General features: G+C 34.6%; 1 protein-coding gene across 2 annotated transcripts in view; it reads right to left on the reverse strand.

The window, feature by feature from the left end:
• The window catches only part of LOC126262872 (DNA (cytosine-5)-methyltransferase 1-like), a 257,340-nt gene that overhangs the window by 179,100 nt on the left and 63,916 nt on the right, over positions 1–14,324 (reverse strand). For both annotated transcript variants that reach the window (XM_049959738.1, XM_049959737.1), the window contains exon 7: positions 11,627–11,871. In XM_049959738.1, coding sequence (XP_049815695.1) covers positions 11,627–11,871 — 245 coding nt within the window. The remainder of the gene's footprint in view (positions 1–11,626; positions 11,872–14,324) is intronic.

Here is a 14,324-nt window from a genome sequence, read left to right on the forward strand (position 1 = left end):
GGATGTTACAAGTCACATCCAAGAAAAAAGAAGACAGATTTGATTGAAATGATTATGCAGTGCCTAACAAGTAACGACCAAGTACACTTTTACAAAAGCAGAATGATCTTTCACTAACTTCTTGGTGGGCACTTAATTACGGAAGAGCTATTCATTGCATGTCCACTTTCAGTAACTTTTTCGTGCTATAATAATACAATGTTTGTAATTTCCTTTGCAAAATAGGTCCATACTATCTTAACTTTCAACAAATTAAGAGCACAAATATGACATTTAATTAATCATTTTTCTCAAATTCACGATTTTGGCACTTAGAATCCTTTTCATTTCAAGTTTTCAAATTGGAATCTAAATTAGAATCTTCCAATGCTAATATATTGGTCAATAAAAACTTAAGTGAAAACCATTACGTCTTAACGTGGATGGAAGTGAATATTACTGCTTCTTGTTAGGCTGGGGCCACAGAATTATGACAAATCTGTTTTAATAATAATAATAATAATAATAATAATAATAATAATAACTGCTAGCCAACTGGAAAATGATTTAAATCCAAATAGAGGTGTTTTGCAGGATATGCTTCCTGCAACCACCCTAGAAGGAAAACAAAGACAGAGGATGAGATGGTCAGATGAAGTTAATCGACACCTCATGTTCTGTTATTACCAAGCAACAAACCTAGGAACCAACACAACTGGATACAGATCACAAGTATACACAACATTTATTACCAGATACCCAGAATTAAAATTTTTAACAGAACAACGACTAGCTGATCAGATCCGTGTAATAATCAAAAATAACAGGATACCCCAGTCAGAATTAGAAAACATCAAACAACAAGTACAACAAATACTGGAACAAAATAATGTGCAATCAGAAGAAGAAGAAAATACAGTAATGGACTCAAACATCCCAGAGCAAACAAACAAAGAACAACACGCACCAATTAAACAATCAGAGGAAAACGAAATCTTAAGACAGCCACCAGAACAAGCACAAATAGAACACGAAGTGACACACATGTTAGATATAGAAGAAAAATTTCAGCTGACATATATAGAATACAAAGACACAAATACAGACATAAGACCATTCTTGCATAGACCACCAAATAACCCACAAGTCGAAACAACAATAAAAACTATCAACACAATCATACACAACATAATAAATGAAAACACAACTATGGAAGAGTTACAACTACTGGTTTATATAGGAGCACTCACTACACTAAATATACACACTAGGCAGAGATCAGAACCAACCAACACACAGAAGAAACCCACAAAACCAGCATGGCAACACAGGCTACAGATCAGAATAGAAAAACTGAGAAAAGACATCGGACAGCTAACACAATTTATAAGAAATGAAATCTCGGAAAAAAAACGAAAAAGGTTAGGTAAAATCTCACAACAAGAAGCGACAGAGCAATTAGACGAAAAGAAGCAGAAATTACAAGCATTAGCCAAACGACTCAGAAGATACAAAAAAAGTGAAAATAGAAGGAAACAAAACCAAACATTCAACACAAACCAAAAGAAATTTTACCAGACAATAGATAACACACACATTGAAATAAACAATCCACCAAAAATAACAGACATGGAACACTTCTGGAGCAACATATGGTCTAACCCGGTACAACATAACAGGCATGCACGGTGGATACAAGCAGAAACAGACACATACAAGATGATACCACAAATGCCTGAAGTGATAATTTTGCAACATGAAGTCACCCAAGCAATTAATTCTACTCACAATTGGAAAGCCACTGGAAATGATAAAATAGCAAATTTCTGGTTAAAGAAGTTCACCTCAACACATTCACATCTAACTAAATTATTTAACAGTTACATTGCAGACCCATACACATTTCCTGATACACTTACACATGGAATAACTTATCTGAAACCTAAAGATCAAGCAGACACAGCGAACCCAGCTAAATATCGCCCCATAACATGCCTACCAACAATATACAAAATATTAACTTCAGTCATTACACAGAAATTAATGACACATACAACACAGAACAAAATTATAAATGAAGAACAAAAAGGCTGTTGCAAAGGAGCACGAGGATGTAAAGAGCAACTGATAATAGATGCAGAGGTGATATATCAAGCTAAAACTAAACAAAGGTCGCTACACTACGCATACATTGATTACCAAAAAGCTTTTGATAGTGTACCCCACTCATGGTTACTACAAATATTGGAAATATACAAAGTAGATCCTAAATTGATACAGTTCCTAAACATACTAATGAAAAACTGGAAAACCACACTTAATATCCAAACAAATTCAAATAATATCACATCACAGCCAATACAGATTAAGCGTGGAATATACCAAGGAGATTCATTAAGTCCTTTCTGGTTCTGCCTTGCTCTGAACCCACTATCCAACATGCTAAATAATACAAATTATGGATACAATATTACTGGAACATACCCACACAGAATCACACATTTGCTATACATGGATGATCTAAAACTACTGGCAGCAACAAATCAACAACTCAACCAATTACTAAAGATAACAGAAGTATTCAGCAATGATATAAGTATGGCTTTTGGAACAGACAAATGTAAGAAAAATAGCATAGTCAAGGGAAAACACACTAAACAAGAAGATTACATATTGGATAACCACAGTGACTGCATAGAAGCGATGGAAAAAACGGATGCCTATAAATATCTAGGATACAGACAAAAAATAGGAATAGATAATACAAATATTAAAGAAGAACTAAAAGAAAAATATAGACAAAGACTAACAAAAATACTGAAAACAGAATTGACAGCAAGAAACAAGACCAAAGCTATAAATACATATGCCATACCAATATTGACCTACTCATTTGGAGTAGTGAAATGGAGTAACACAGACCTAGAAGCACTCAATACACTTACACGATCACAATGCCATAAATATAGAATACATCACATACATTCAGCAACAGAAAGATTCACATTAAGCAGAAAGGAAGGAGGAAGGGGATTTATCGATATAAAAAACCTACATTATGGACAGGTAGACAATTTAAGAAAATTCTTTATAGAACGAGCAGAAACTAGCAAAATACACAAAGCAATCACTCATATAAATACATCGGCTACACCACTACAATTTCATAACCACCTCTACAACCCTTTAGACCACATAACATCAACAGATACGAAGAAAGTAAATTGGAGAAAGAAAACACTTCATGGCAAGCACCCGTATCATCTAACACAGCCACACATCGATCAAGACGCATCCAACACATGGCTAAGAAAAGGCAATATATACAGTGAGACAGAAGGATTCATGATTGCAATACAGGATCAAACAATAAACACCAGGTATTACAGCAAGCATATTATTAAAGATCCCAATACCACAACAGATAAATGCAGACTTTGTAAACAACAAATAGAAACAGTAGATCACATCACAAGCGGATGTACAATACTAGCAAATACAGAATACCCCAGAAGACATGACAATGTCGCAAAAATAATACATCAACAGCTTGCCTTACAACATAAACTTTTAAAACAACAAGTTCCTACATACAAGTATGCACCACAAAATGTACTGGAGAATGATGAATACAAATTATACTGGAACAGAACCATTATAACAGATAAAACAACGCCACATAAAAAACCTGACATCATACTCACCAATAAAAAGAAGAAATTAACACAACTAATCGAAATATCCATACCCAATACAACAAATATACAAAAGAAAACAGGAGAAAAAATTGAAAAATACATCCAACTGGCTGAGGAAGTCAAAGACATGTGGCATCAGGATAAAGTTGACATCATACCAATTATAGTATCAACTACAGGAGTCATACCACACAATATCCACCAGTACATCAATGCAATACAGCTACATCCAAACACATATATACAACTACAGAAATCCGTAATTATTGATACATGTTCAATTACCCGAAAGTTCCTAAATGCAATATAACACATACCGTACAGTTAATAGGAAGTGACGCTTGATCAAGGTCCGCGTCACTTTCCATTCTCAACCAGACTTAACGTCTGAGAAAGTAAAGAAATAATAATAATAATAATAATAATAATAATAATTATTATTATTATTATTATTATTATTATTATTATTATTATTATTATTATTATTCTTTACTTTCTCAGACGTTAAGTCTGGTTAAAAATGAAAAGTGACGCGGACCTTGATCAGGCGTCACTTCCTTTTAACTGTATGGTATGTGTTATATTGCATTTAGGAACTTTCGGGTAATTGAACATGTATCAATAATTACGGATTTCTGTAATTGTATATATATGTTAGGATGTAGCTGTATTGCATTGATGTATTGGTGGATATTGTGTGGTATGACTCCTGTAGTTGATAGTATAATTGGTATGATGTCAACTTTATCCTGATGCCACATGTCTTTGACTTCCTCAGCCAGTTGGATGTATTTTTCAATTTTTTCTCCTGTTTTCTTTTGTATATTTGTTGTATTGGGTATGGATATTTCGATTAGTTGTGTTAATTTCTTCTTTTTATTGGTGAGTAAGATGTCAGGTTTGTTATGTGGCGTTGTTTTATCTGTTATAATGGTTCTGTTCCAGTATAATTTGTATTCATCATTCTCCAGTACATTTTGTGGTGCATACTTGTATGTAGGAACGTGTTGTTTTAAAAGTTTATGTTGTAAGGCAAGCTGTTGATGTATTATTTTTGCGACATTGTCATGTCTTCTGGGGTATTCTGTATTTGCTAGTATTGTACATCCGCTTGTGATGTGATCTACTGTTTCTATTTGTTGTTTACAAAGTCTGCATTTATCTGTTGTGGTATTGGGATCTTTAATAATATGCTTGCTGAAATACCTGGTGTTTATTGTTTGATCCTGTATTGCAATCATGAATCCTTCTGTCTCACTGTATATATCAATAATTACTGATTTCTGTAGTTGTATATATAAGTTTGGATGTAGCTGTATTGCATTGATGTACTGTTGGATATTGTGTGGTATGACTCCTGTAGCTGATAGTATAATTGGTATAATGTCAACTTATTAACGGAAAGTGACGCGGACCTTGATCAAGCGTCACTTCCTTTTAACTGTATGGTATGTGTTATATTGCATTTAGGAACTTTCGGGTAATTGAACATGTATCAATAATTACTGATTTCTGTAGTTGTATATATAAGTTTGGATGTAGCTGTATTGCATTGATGTACTGTTGGATATTGTGTGGTATGACTCCTGTAGCTGATAGTATAATTGGTATAATGTCAACTTATTATTATTATTATTATTATTATTATTATTATTCTTTACTTTCTCAGACGTTAAGTCTGGTTAAAAACGGAAAGTGACGCGGACCTTGATCAAGCGTCACTTCCTTTTAACTGTATGGTATGTGTTATATTGCATTTAGGAACTTTCGGGTAATTGAACATGTATCAATAATTACTGATTTCTGTAGTTGTATATACAAGTTTGGATGTAGCTGTATTGCATTGATGTACTGTTGGATATTGTGTGGTATGACTCCTGTAGCTGATAGTATAATTGGTATAATGTCAACTTTATCCTGATGCCACATATCCTTGACTTCCTCAGCCAGTTGGATGTATTTTTCAATTTTTTCTCCTGTTTTCTTCTGTATATTTGTTGTATTGGGTATGGATATTTCGATTAGTTGTGTTAATTTCTTCTTTTTATTGGTGAGTATGATGTCAGGTTTGTTATGTGGTGTTGCTTTATCTGTTATAATGGTTCTGTTCCAGTATAATTTGAATTCATCATTCTCCAGTACACTTTGTGGTGCATACTTGTATGTGGGAACGTGTTGTTTTATAAGTTTATGTTGTAAGGCAAGATGTTGATGTATTATTTTTGCTACATTGTCATGTCTTCTGGGTATTCTATATTTGCTAGTATTGTACATCCGCTTGTGATGTGATCTACTGTTTCTATTTGTTGTTTGCAAAGTCTGCATTTATCTGTTGTGGTATTGGGATCTTTAATAATATGCTTGCTGTAATATCTGGTGTTTATTGTTTGATCCTGTATTGCAATCATGAATCCTTCCGTCTCACTGTATATATTGCCTTTTCTTAGCCATGTGTTGGATGCGTCTTGATCGATGTGTGGCTGTGTTAAATGATACGGGTGATGGCCATGTAGTGTTTTCTTTTTCCAATTTATTTTCTTTGTATCTGTTGATGTTATGTGATCTAAAGGGTTGTAGAAGTGGTTATGAAATTGCAATGGTGTAGCCGATGTATTTATATGAGCGATTGCTTTGTGTATTTTGCTAGTTTCTGCTCGTTCTATAAAGAATTTTCTTAAATTGTCTACCTGTCCATAATATAGGTTTTTTATGTCGATAAATCCCCTTCCTCCTTCCTTTCTGCTTAATGTGAATCTTTCTGTTGCTGAATGTATGTGATGTATTCTATATTTGTGGCATTGTGATCGTGTAAGTGTATTGAGCGCTTCTAGGTCTGTGTTACTCCATTTCACTACTCCAGATGAGTAGGTCAATATTGGTATAGCATAAGTATTTATAGCTTTTGTCTTGTTTCTTGCTGTCAATTCTGTTTTCAGTATTTTTGTTAGTCTTTGTCTATATTTTTCTTTTAGTTCTTCTTTAATATTTGTATTATCTATTCCTATTTTTTGTCTGTATCCTAGATATTTATAGGCATCTGTTTTTTCCATCGCTTCTATGCAGTCGCTCTGGTTATCAAGTATGTAATCTTCTTGTTTAGTGTGTTTTCCCTTGACTATGCTATTTTTCTTACATTTGTCTGTTCCAAAAGCCATATTTATATCATTGCTGAATACTTCTGTTATCTTTAGTAATTGGTTGAGTTGTTGATTTGTTGCTGACAGTAGTTTTAGATCATCCATGTATAGCAAATGTGTGATTTTGTGTGGGTATGTTCCAGTAATATTGTATCCATAATTTGTATTATTTAGCATGTTGGATAGTGGGTTCAGGGCAAGGCAGAACCAGAAAGGACTTAATGAGTCTCCTTGGTATATTCCACGCTTGATCTATATTGGCTGTGATGTGATATTATTTGAATTATTATTATTATTATTATTATTATTATTATTAACAGATTTCTGGTGCAAAGCAAAAGGCCGAGGATGATGTTCAGGAGCTAGGGTTAGTTCACGAAACTTATATCACAAATAGTGATATATGAGGGTAGCCCAGGAAGTAATGCACTGCATTTTTTTCCTTAAACTATTCTTTATTGAATATAATGAGAATTGCGCACATGAAAGAAAGGTGTTTTATCTAAACAACCTAGTTTTCCACATAATCTCCATCCCATCCTATGGCCTTTCTCCAGCGTGAAACAAGGACATATATGCCCTTTTAGTACCAAATCTGGTCCTGGTGGCAGAGCCAGTGTTTCACTGTGCGAGTTCTCAAAATGTCTTCACCAAATGGCATCCTTTAATGGCCCAAACAAGTGGAAGTCCGAGGGGGCTAGGTCAGGCTGTCAGGTGTGACAACTGTGGATGGTCTCCCCAACCACTGCAAATTGTGGAGCTCCACCAAACTGCCTTCTGATGACCTCACCCTCCGTGCCCAGTGACTAACTGTACTACCGTCGACAGCAAATGCTCCATAGACTTTGCACAAGCGTTTGTGAACATTCCCTACAGTTTCTTTCTTTGCAGTGAGAAATTCAATGACAGTACATTGCTTGTAACGCACATCACCTACAAATGCCATTTTGAAACTGTCCTGCAGCTACGCAATCTGTCCGAAGTGACGGAAACTTGGCACGTTCACTCCAGAGACTTCAGATAATACATACGTAACATTTCGGATTCATAGCATAGTTTTCGGCTGAGAAAAAAAAATGCAGTGCATTACTTACTGGGCACCCCTCATATGTTCTACTGCTGGAACAGACTGTGTGAAGTAGTGGACAAATTTTTTTCTATGTGACAGGTGTCAAGTTGAAGAGGTACGTAAAGCTCGTGTGATCAGCAATAAGGTAAATGAAATGCGATTAATAAAGACTTATGTGAAAAATGTTGTGACAAAAAGTATGGAGGTGACGAAAGGAAAGTTTGGAAAGATGAATGTTCACAATGTAAACAAAAGTATTTTTAAATGATCAATACTGAATACATTCTAAAGTCTTGAACATGAAAAAGTATCTACTAAACAGATGGTAGTTTTCAACAATGAATGAACTGTTTACTGTATTTATGTTTCGTACCTGCAGAATGGTAAAATATGTTGAGTGTTGTATTGCATTTCCAGTGCAAATCAACATTAAATATTAGGTTTCACCCAATGCTGTAAGATTTGATGGAGGAGCAGAAGGTCAGGGTAACTGTGAGCCCACGAATTGGTAGGCGACTCACTGAACTTTAATTAATACACTAAATGGCAAGTAGCATCATAACCAGCTCCGTGACTTCATTCTTCTGTTCTTGGATCATTCACATCTCCCACTATCCTATCCATAGATTATAGGAGAAAGTAATCATCTTTGTCTATTCCTCAATTCATATGTACCAAAATGTGTGCCAACAATTCAATTTGTATGTGTCATACATAAGAGGATGAAGCCAATATTATTTAACTAAGGTGTTAGTAAAAAAAAAATGGTGTAAAGTATGGGAAAAATGTAATATGTGGGAAATAACGTTTTAAGGTGTAATGCTTAATATAGTTCGACAAAAGTGTCGCTACGATCACAACAATCATGTAACAGCACATGTACCTTGGAGACAGTTTGGAAATGGTTCTAACTGGTCATGATATTTTTATTCGAACAAATCTAGTTATTCCCATCAGCCAATATGCCAGAAACAGCTTGTCAGCAGCAGAAGATAAGGCATGAATTGCTCCAACTTTTACTCATTTACTGGTTCAAATCCACCAAGTAGAGTGCCCTTCTGTCAAGAAACTTAACCACATAACATTTGTAAACACTGATTGACGGCCAATGCCACGCCAGTGTCATTTTACATCAGTTTTTTCCTCACGAACATTTTTTCATAATGCGTAAATCATGGGAAATTTATAAATATGTTGACGCAAAATTGGGTGTGAATTAACATTGTTGACAGGAAATTTGACAGGAGTGATAAAAAATGTCGTAAACGGTGGGAAAACGCTAATTCAGGGAACATAAAAGTGGGGTTGTACTTAGTAACAGAAGTTTTTGTAGCAGCAGGAAGGGAAATGTTTCTAAAAGTGAATTCAATATCATCTGTGTAATTGAGAATAGATGTAAGATAATTTGTTTATTTTACTGTAAAATTAAAATTCAGTTATCTACAAGAATGTGCTATTTCAAAAATATGTCTCAATGTTGCCCTTCAGGCTATAATAAAGGAAGTTAAAGTAAAACTAAATAATGTTGTCGTCTGTTATATCAGCGACCAAAAATGTTTTTCAGGCTGTAACCTTTCCGGCATGAGAAATATGTTGTTTAAGGTAAACTGCCCGTCCCGTGTCAGAAATAAAGTTTTGTTCATATATGGTTATTGGCTGCTGTGAGGTATCATTCTTTAGAGTCATTTTGTGAATGAGTCAAAGCAGGGATTTGATATTTAATGACTATGAAATGGAGAAATAAGTAATGAAGGAATGATATGAAGTAATAATGATAAATCAATTAAGTATGATTTATATGATGTGATGAAATAATAACGAAATGTATGCATCGACAATGTTAACAAAGTCAAAATGAGAGTATGAAAAATATTTTGTAAGCCAATGACCATTAGGGAACCATGTCTTTGTAGTATTTTAATTTCGCAAAATTCACTTCTTCAATTAACATGTTGGTTGGAAAGGAATTTAATGATAACAGATATGACTCTGTTATGAAACACAACTATGGGCAAGAAAATATGGTTCTGATATGGTAAGAGATGTATATGATTAACGCAACAATTGAGTTATCTATATTAAATTTATAGCACTAAGGGCAAATGGCAAAATGAAATGCCAATTTGACTAACATTATTTAATATATACTGCAGCATATTTTATTTTCAGAGCATTACAATGTTAAGCTCCTCCATGGTGTAAAATCTGTCTATTTATGATTTTGTATTAATGATTTCAAGTAACAATGCTCTAAGAAAAATATGCTGATAAGTAATCAGTTCCAACAGATGGAGAGGAATGTGTAATACTCACAAGAATGAACAACAAAAATGCTCTAGTTTTTCAGCAAGTAAAAATTGAGAATCTCAATAATATGCTTTAATTTCAGAATCGTTTGAATTTATGGGCAGCTTCCATCCCCTTAAAATAATTAGTTCTTATTTACAATGTGTTGCATATACGTTATGAGTATTTCAACCATAACAGTGATTAATTCTGTTTCTTTTGAGTGTTGGTATCAAACTTTTATTTTACTATTACAAAAATAATTTTGTTCTCTTTTGTGTGTGTGTGTGTGGGGGGGGGGGGGGGGGGGAGCCTCTGAAACTATGGACAGTGAAAAGGCACCAAGGAGGTGGATCCACAACCAAAAATAACAGAGGTTGGACTGCAACAAAACAATGACCAACTGTTTCATGTTGGATTACTTAGAAGTGTTTTTCAGTACTTGGCCATATAATCCAGTGAAAGGTAATGAAACAAGGCAAAGTGAAGTTAGTCCATCTGCTATTATTCTCCTTTCAACATTTAACCCCCTTTTAATACGTACAGCTAAAACAGGCATGCATGGATGGAAATAGGAACTGAATTCACAACAATTTATTTGCTTCCATGTACTGTGCAAAAGAAGAAGAAGAAGAAGAAGACGGATCATACTACTTGTAACTATGCTTACAAATGACTCTTGTATTGATTTTATACTTTACAGAGTGGGAAACTGAATTGTACTTAACATCACTTATATCAGAAGAGTAAATTCAGACATGGCAAACACTAACTGAACAAAAAAGAAGACAAGTGCATCAAAGAAAGGCCAACAGTAAATATAAGTTACTCACTTGTACACTGATATCGCCAGTTACCAAATTCATATAAAAATGATATCCATGCTTATCAGAGAAACTATTGTGAATATATTAATACCAATCCACTTGATTGATTGTACTAAATAAAGTCATAAACAGTATTTAAGGTCAGCGGTGTGTACAGTAAATTTAGCAGTGGCACTTACAGGGTTAAGCAAAATAAAAAAGTCCCATGAATCAGCTTTTAATACATAGTGTTTCATCTGTTATTGATCTGGTAGACAACAAATTAAGCAGTTTCAGGTTATGAGATCTCAGATCTTGTGTGCTACTGAGGTTATGCAGTGACATCGCCAGGTTAATAACGCTACAAACTACAGCAATTTCATAGGCCATGCTGATTGTACTTCAATAACATAGAAGGTTTAAAAAGAAGTTGCCTCACATAAGGCCAATTACTTTTGTCAACATTAGGGTGGTTCATGTTAAATTATTGTGAATGGCCGAGGAAGAGATGTTAAGCTCCAATTATCTTCTAGTTCTCTATTCATTGTTCACAGTGGATTATTGTCAGCTTTTACTTACCTTCTCAATGATGACCCAACTCCCTCATTGCAAAACGTAAAAATTCACATTAATCACATAAACACTACTGACCTGTAATTTATTTAAAAGGTCTTCATACGACGGGTCCGTTTCACTCAGTAAGAATTCAATAACTGCTTTACTTAAGAATATCTTTTGTCTCACAGCATCCATGTAAGGAAAATATGATTCATTTGGTTCCATTAGGTAATAATCACCATATGCAGTGGAAAATCCAATTAGGGCTAGTTCACCGCCATCAAATCCAGAAATCCACCATTCATTGATTGGTCCCATGTCCTTGGTAGGTATACCACCTACAGGAAAATTAAATACTATGTCAATTTGTTTCTCAGACATCACCATTTGAGAAAATTGCGCATAAAAGAATCATCAGGTATGAACAGCATTTAGTCCATTTATTAATAACATATTACATAGTGATGTAAGTGATTAAAAAGTATACGAACAAGTTAATAATACTCCACATTGACCTCATCAGGAAAGCTACAACACATTTTTGCAACTAAATCTGAGACAATTTCTACAAAACTTTGCGCTTCTGGCCTTTGATAGGACTTACCAATAATGAGAATATTAGTTACTCCATGTTATGATCAGCAACTGTTAGTTTAATTACCGTATTTACTCGAATCTAAGCCACACTTTTTTTCCGGTTTTTGTAATATATGTATCGGTTTAAAAAAAAAAAAGGTGGGGGGGGGGGGGGGGGGGAGGAGAGAGAGAGAGGTGGAAGACGAGGTTTTTCGTCCGCCCCGAGTTTCGACCACTGCATTTTCATACATTATCCAATGAAGTAAATACAAATTCCGTATTGTTCATCTTCGAGTGTAGCAGCATTTCAATGTGCTACGAAAACCCGACTGGCAAGACTGGGATGGTTGTCAATATGGCCAACTCTACATTCTGAATTTTTTCCTGTCTGTGAGAAGAGATGGTTGCTAATAGGAACTTTTATAAATTGTGAATCACATGCAGTATTCTCGTCACCATAAGAATAATATGAATATAAACATTTTGACATGTATTGTTTCGTGTTTGTTGCTATCTTATTTAAATCCTGTCTGCGTAATAAACCACGAAACTAGAGTGAGACAACTGCAAACGCGGAAGAATATGCATGTCATGTCATGTTTATATTCGTATTATTCTTATGCTTAACAGTGATAGAAATAAAGCACGGCAATTGACTAGATTTTTAAATCTAGATGACTAATTTCTGTGCAGAATGTAATGTACTAAAGAGGCGCCTGCAAAGATTTTCAAACAGAGAAAAATTTTCGCTGAACTCTCGTTCAGAACATATTCAATCATACGCAGTCTATTATTTGGTTCTTGTTGATCATTATCAAAGAAAGCAGCAGTGTAAGTAACAACAAATAGCAGTTTCTTGCCATTGTTTCGCTAATGAGACGATTCCTCTCTTTTTTTTTAATTGTAAGCGGCGGTAGAGTGCACAAAAGCAAGCCATGCCGCGAGCGGCGACAGTCCGTAAACACGCACTATCAGAATACGACAAACAATGCATGACAGTACAGTATTGCATTTTCAGCTTAGAGTGACGTAAACACCTATAACAAAGAAAACTGCGCTTATCAGATCAAAGAAAAATAAGCAATCAATTCAAACCAGACAAAGCACGTGAAAAAGGAAGGGTACCTGTATAAATACGGATGGAGCGCCTGACGCATAGTAATGGCTACCTGGTAAAGCTTTACTGCTAAGCTTACAACTCGAACCAAACTACTGTAGCTGTATCATCATTCATTCAATCTAAATTGAGTCTCATATTACAATGGACCAACTTTGATTCGATTAGGAGATGCGGCCTAAAACTTTTCTCTCCCCTCGAATTTAGAGTCTCAAATTTCAGATGCAGCTTAGATTCGGGAAAATTTTTTTTCCTTGATTTCGAGTCTCATTTTTCAGGTGCGGCTTAGATTCGAGTAAATACGGTAATGAAAAACTTCTCCATTTGCTGTGTAGAACTTATTTAGTCCACTATTGGTTTCAGCCTTTATATTAGGCCAATTCCAAGTGGTTATTATACTGCAGAGAAGTAATGTCCTCTTCAAGATAAATGTACAATTCAGATGGATTTAAAATGTTGTATGTCCAAAGTTATGATACCCGAGTCTACAAACTTATTAAGTTCGTATGGACTCAAATTTCCAAGGAATTACTCTGTTGAATGTACACTCCAAAATTTGGCTAATATTTTCAACAACATAACCAGCAACATCATTAAAGTTCATATAGCATTTATTAACAAATCTGTCAACAGTTGCAGTAATTATATTTGACAACTAGTTTCAAATCCTGCACGTTCATTTTCAAGCCTGGCCTACTGAGGCAACACTTAACGCCTGATCTTAATAATGAAAATCAAAGTGGCAACACACACTTTATAAAATGTTGGCAGAATGAATGTCACAATCCCCACATATTTCTTAGAAAGTTTTGACTTGTTGGGTTTCTGTTAGATACTGACAAAAAACCAAAGTGGAGAGGACAAAATGGAGGAAACTTGTTAAAGAGACTAATACCCACACAAGATTGTAGAGTCACGAGAAAAACATAAAGAAGGAAAGAAAAAAAGACTAAAATATAGAAACCATTCCACTGGCCACAATCAATACTGAAATACATACTTCTTCCTGTGTCGACATTAGCTGCAGTAACTGAGCTCTAAAGGTAAAAATGAAACCGGTATGTTCTGAAACTTAACTACAGTGTAGATCAGATAATA

This window comes from Schistocerca nitens, chromosome 6, assembly GCF_023898315.1.
Source record: "Schistocerca nitens isolate TAMUIC-IGC-003100 chromosome 6, iqSchNite1.1, whole genome shotgun sequence".
Taxonomy (NCBI): Eukaryota; Metazoa; Arthropoda; class Insecta; order Orthoptera; family Acrididae; genus Schistocerca; species Schistocerca nitens.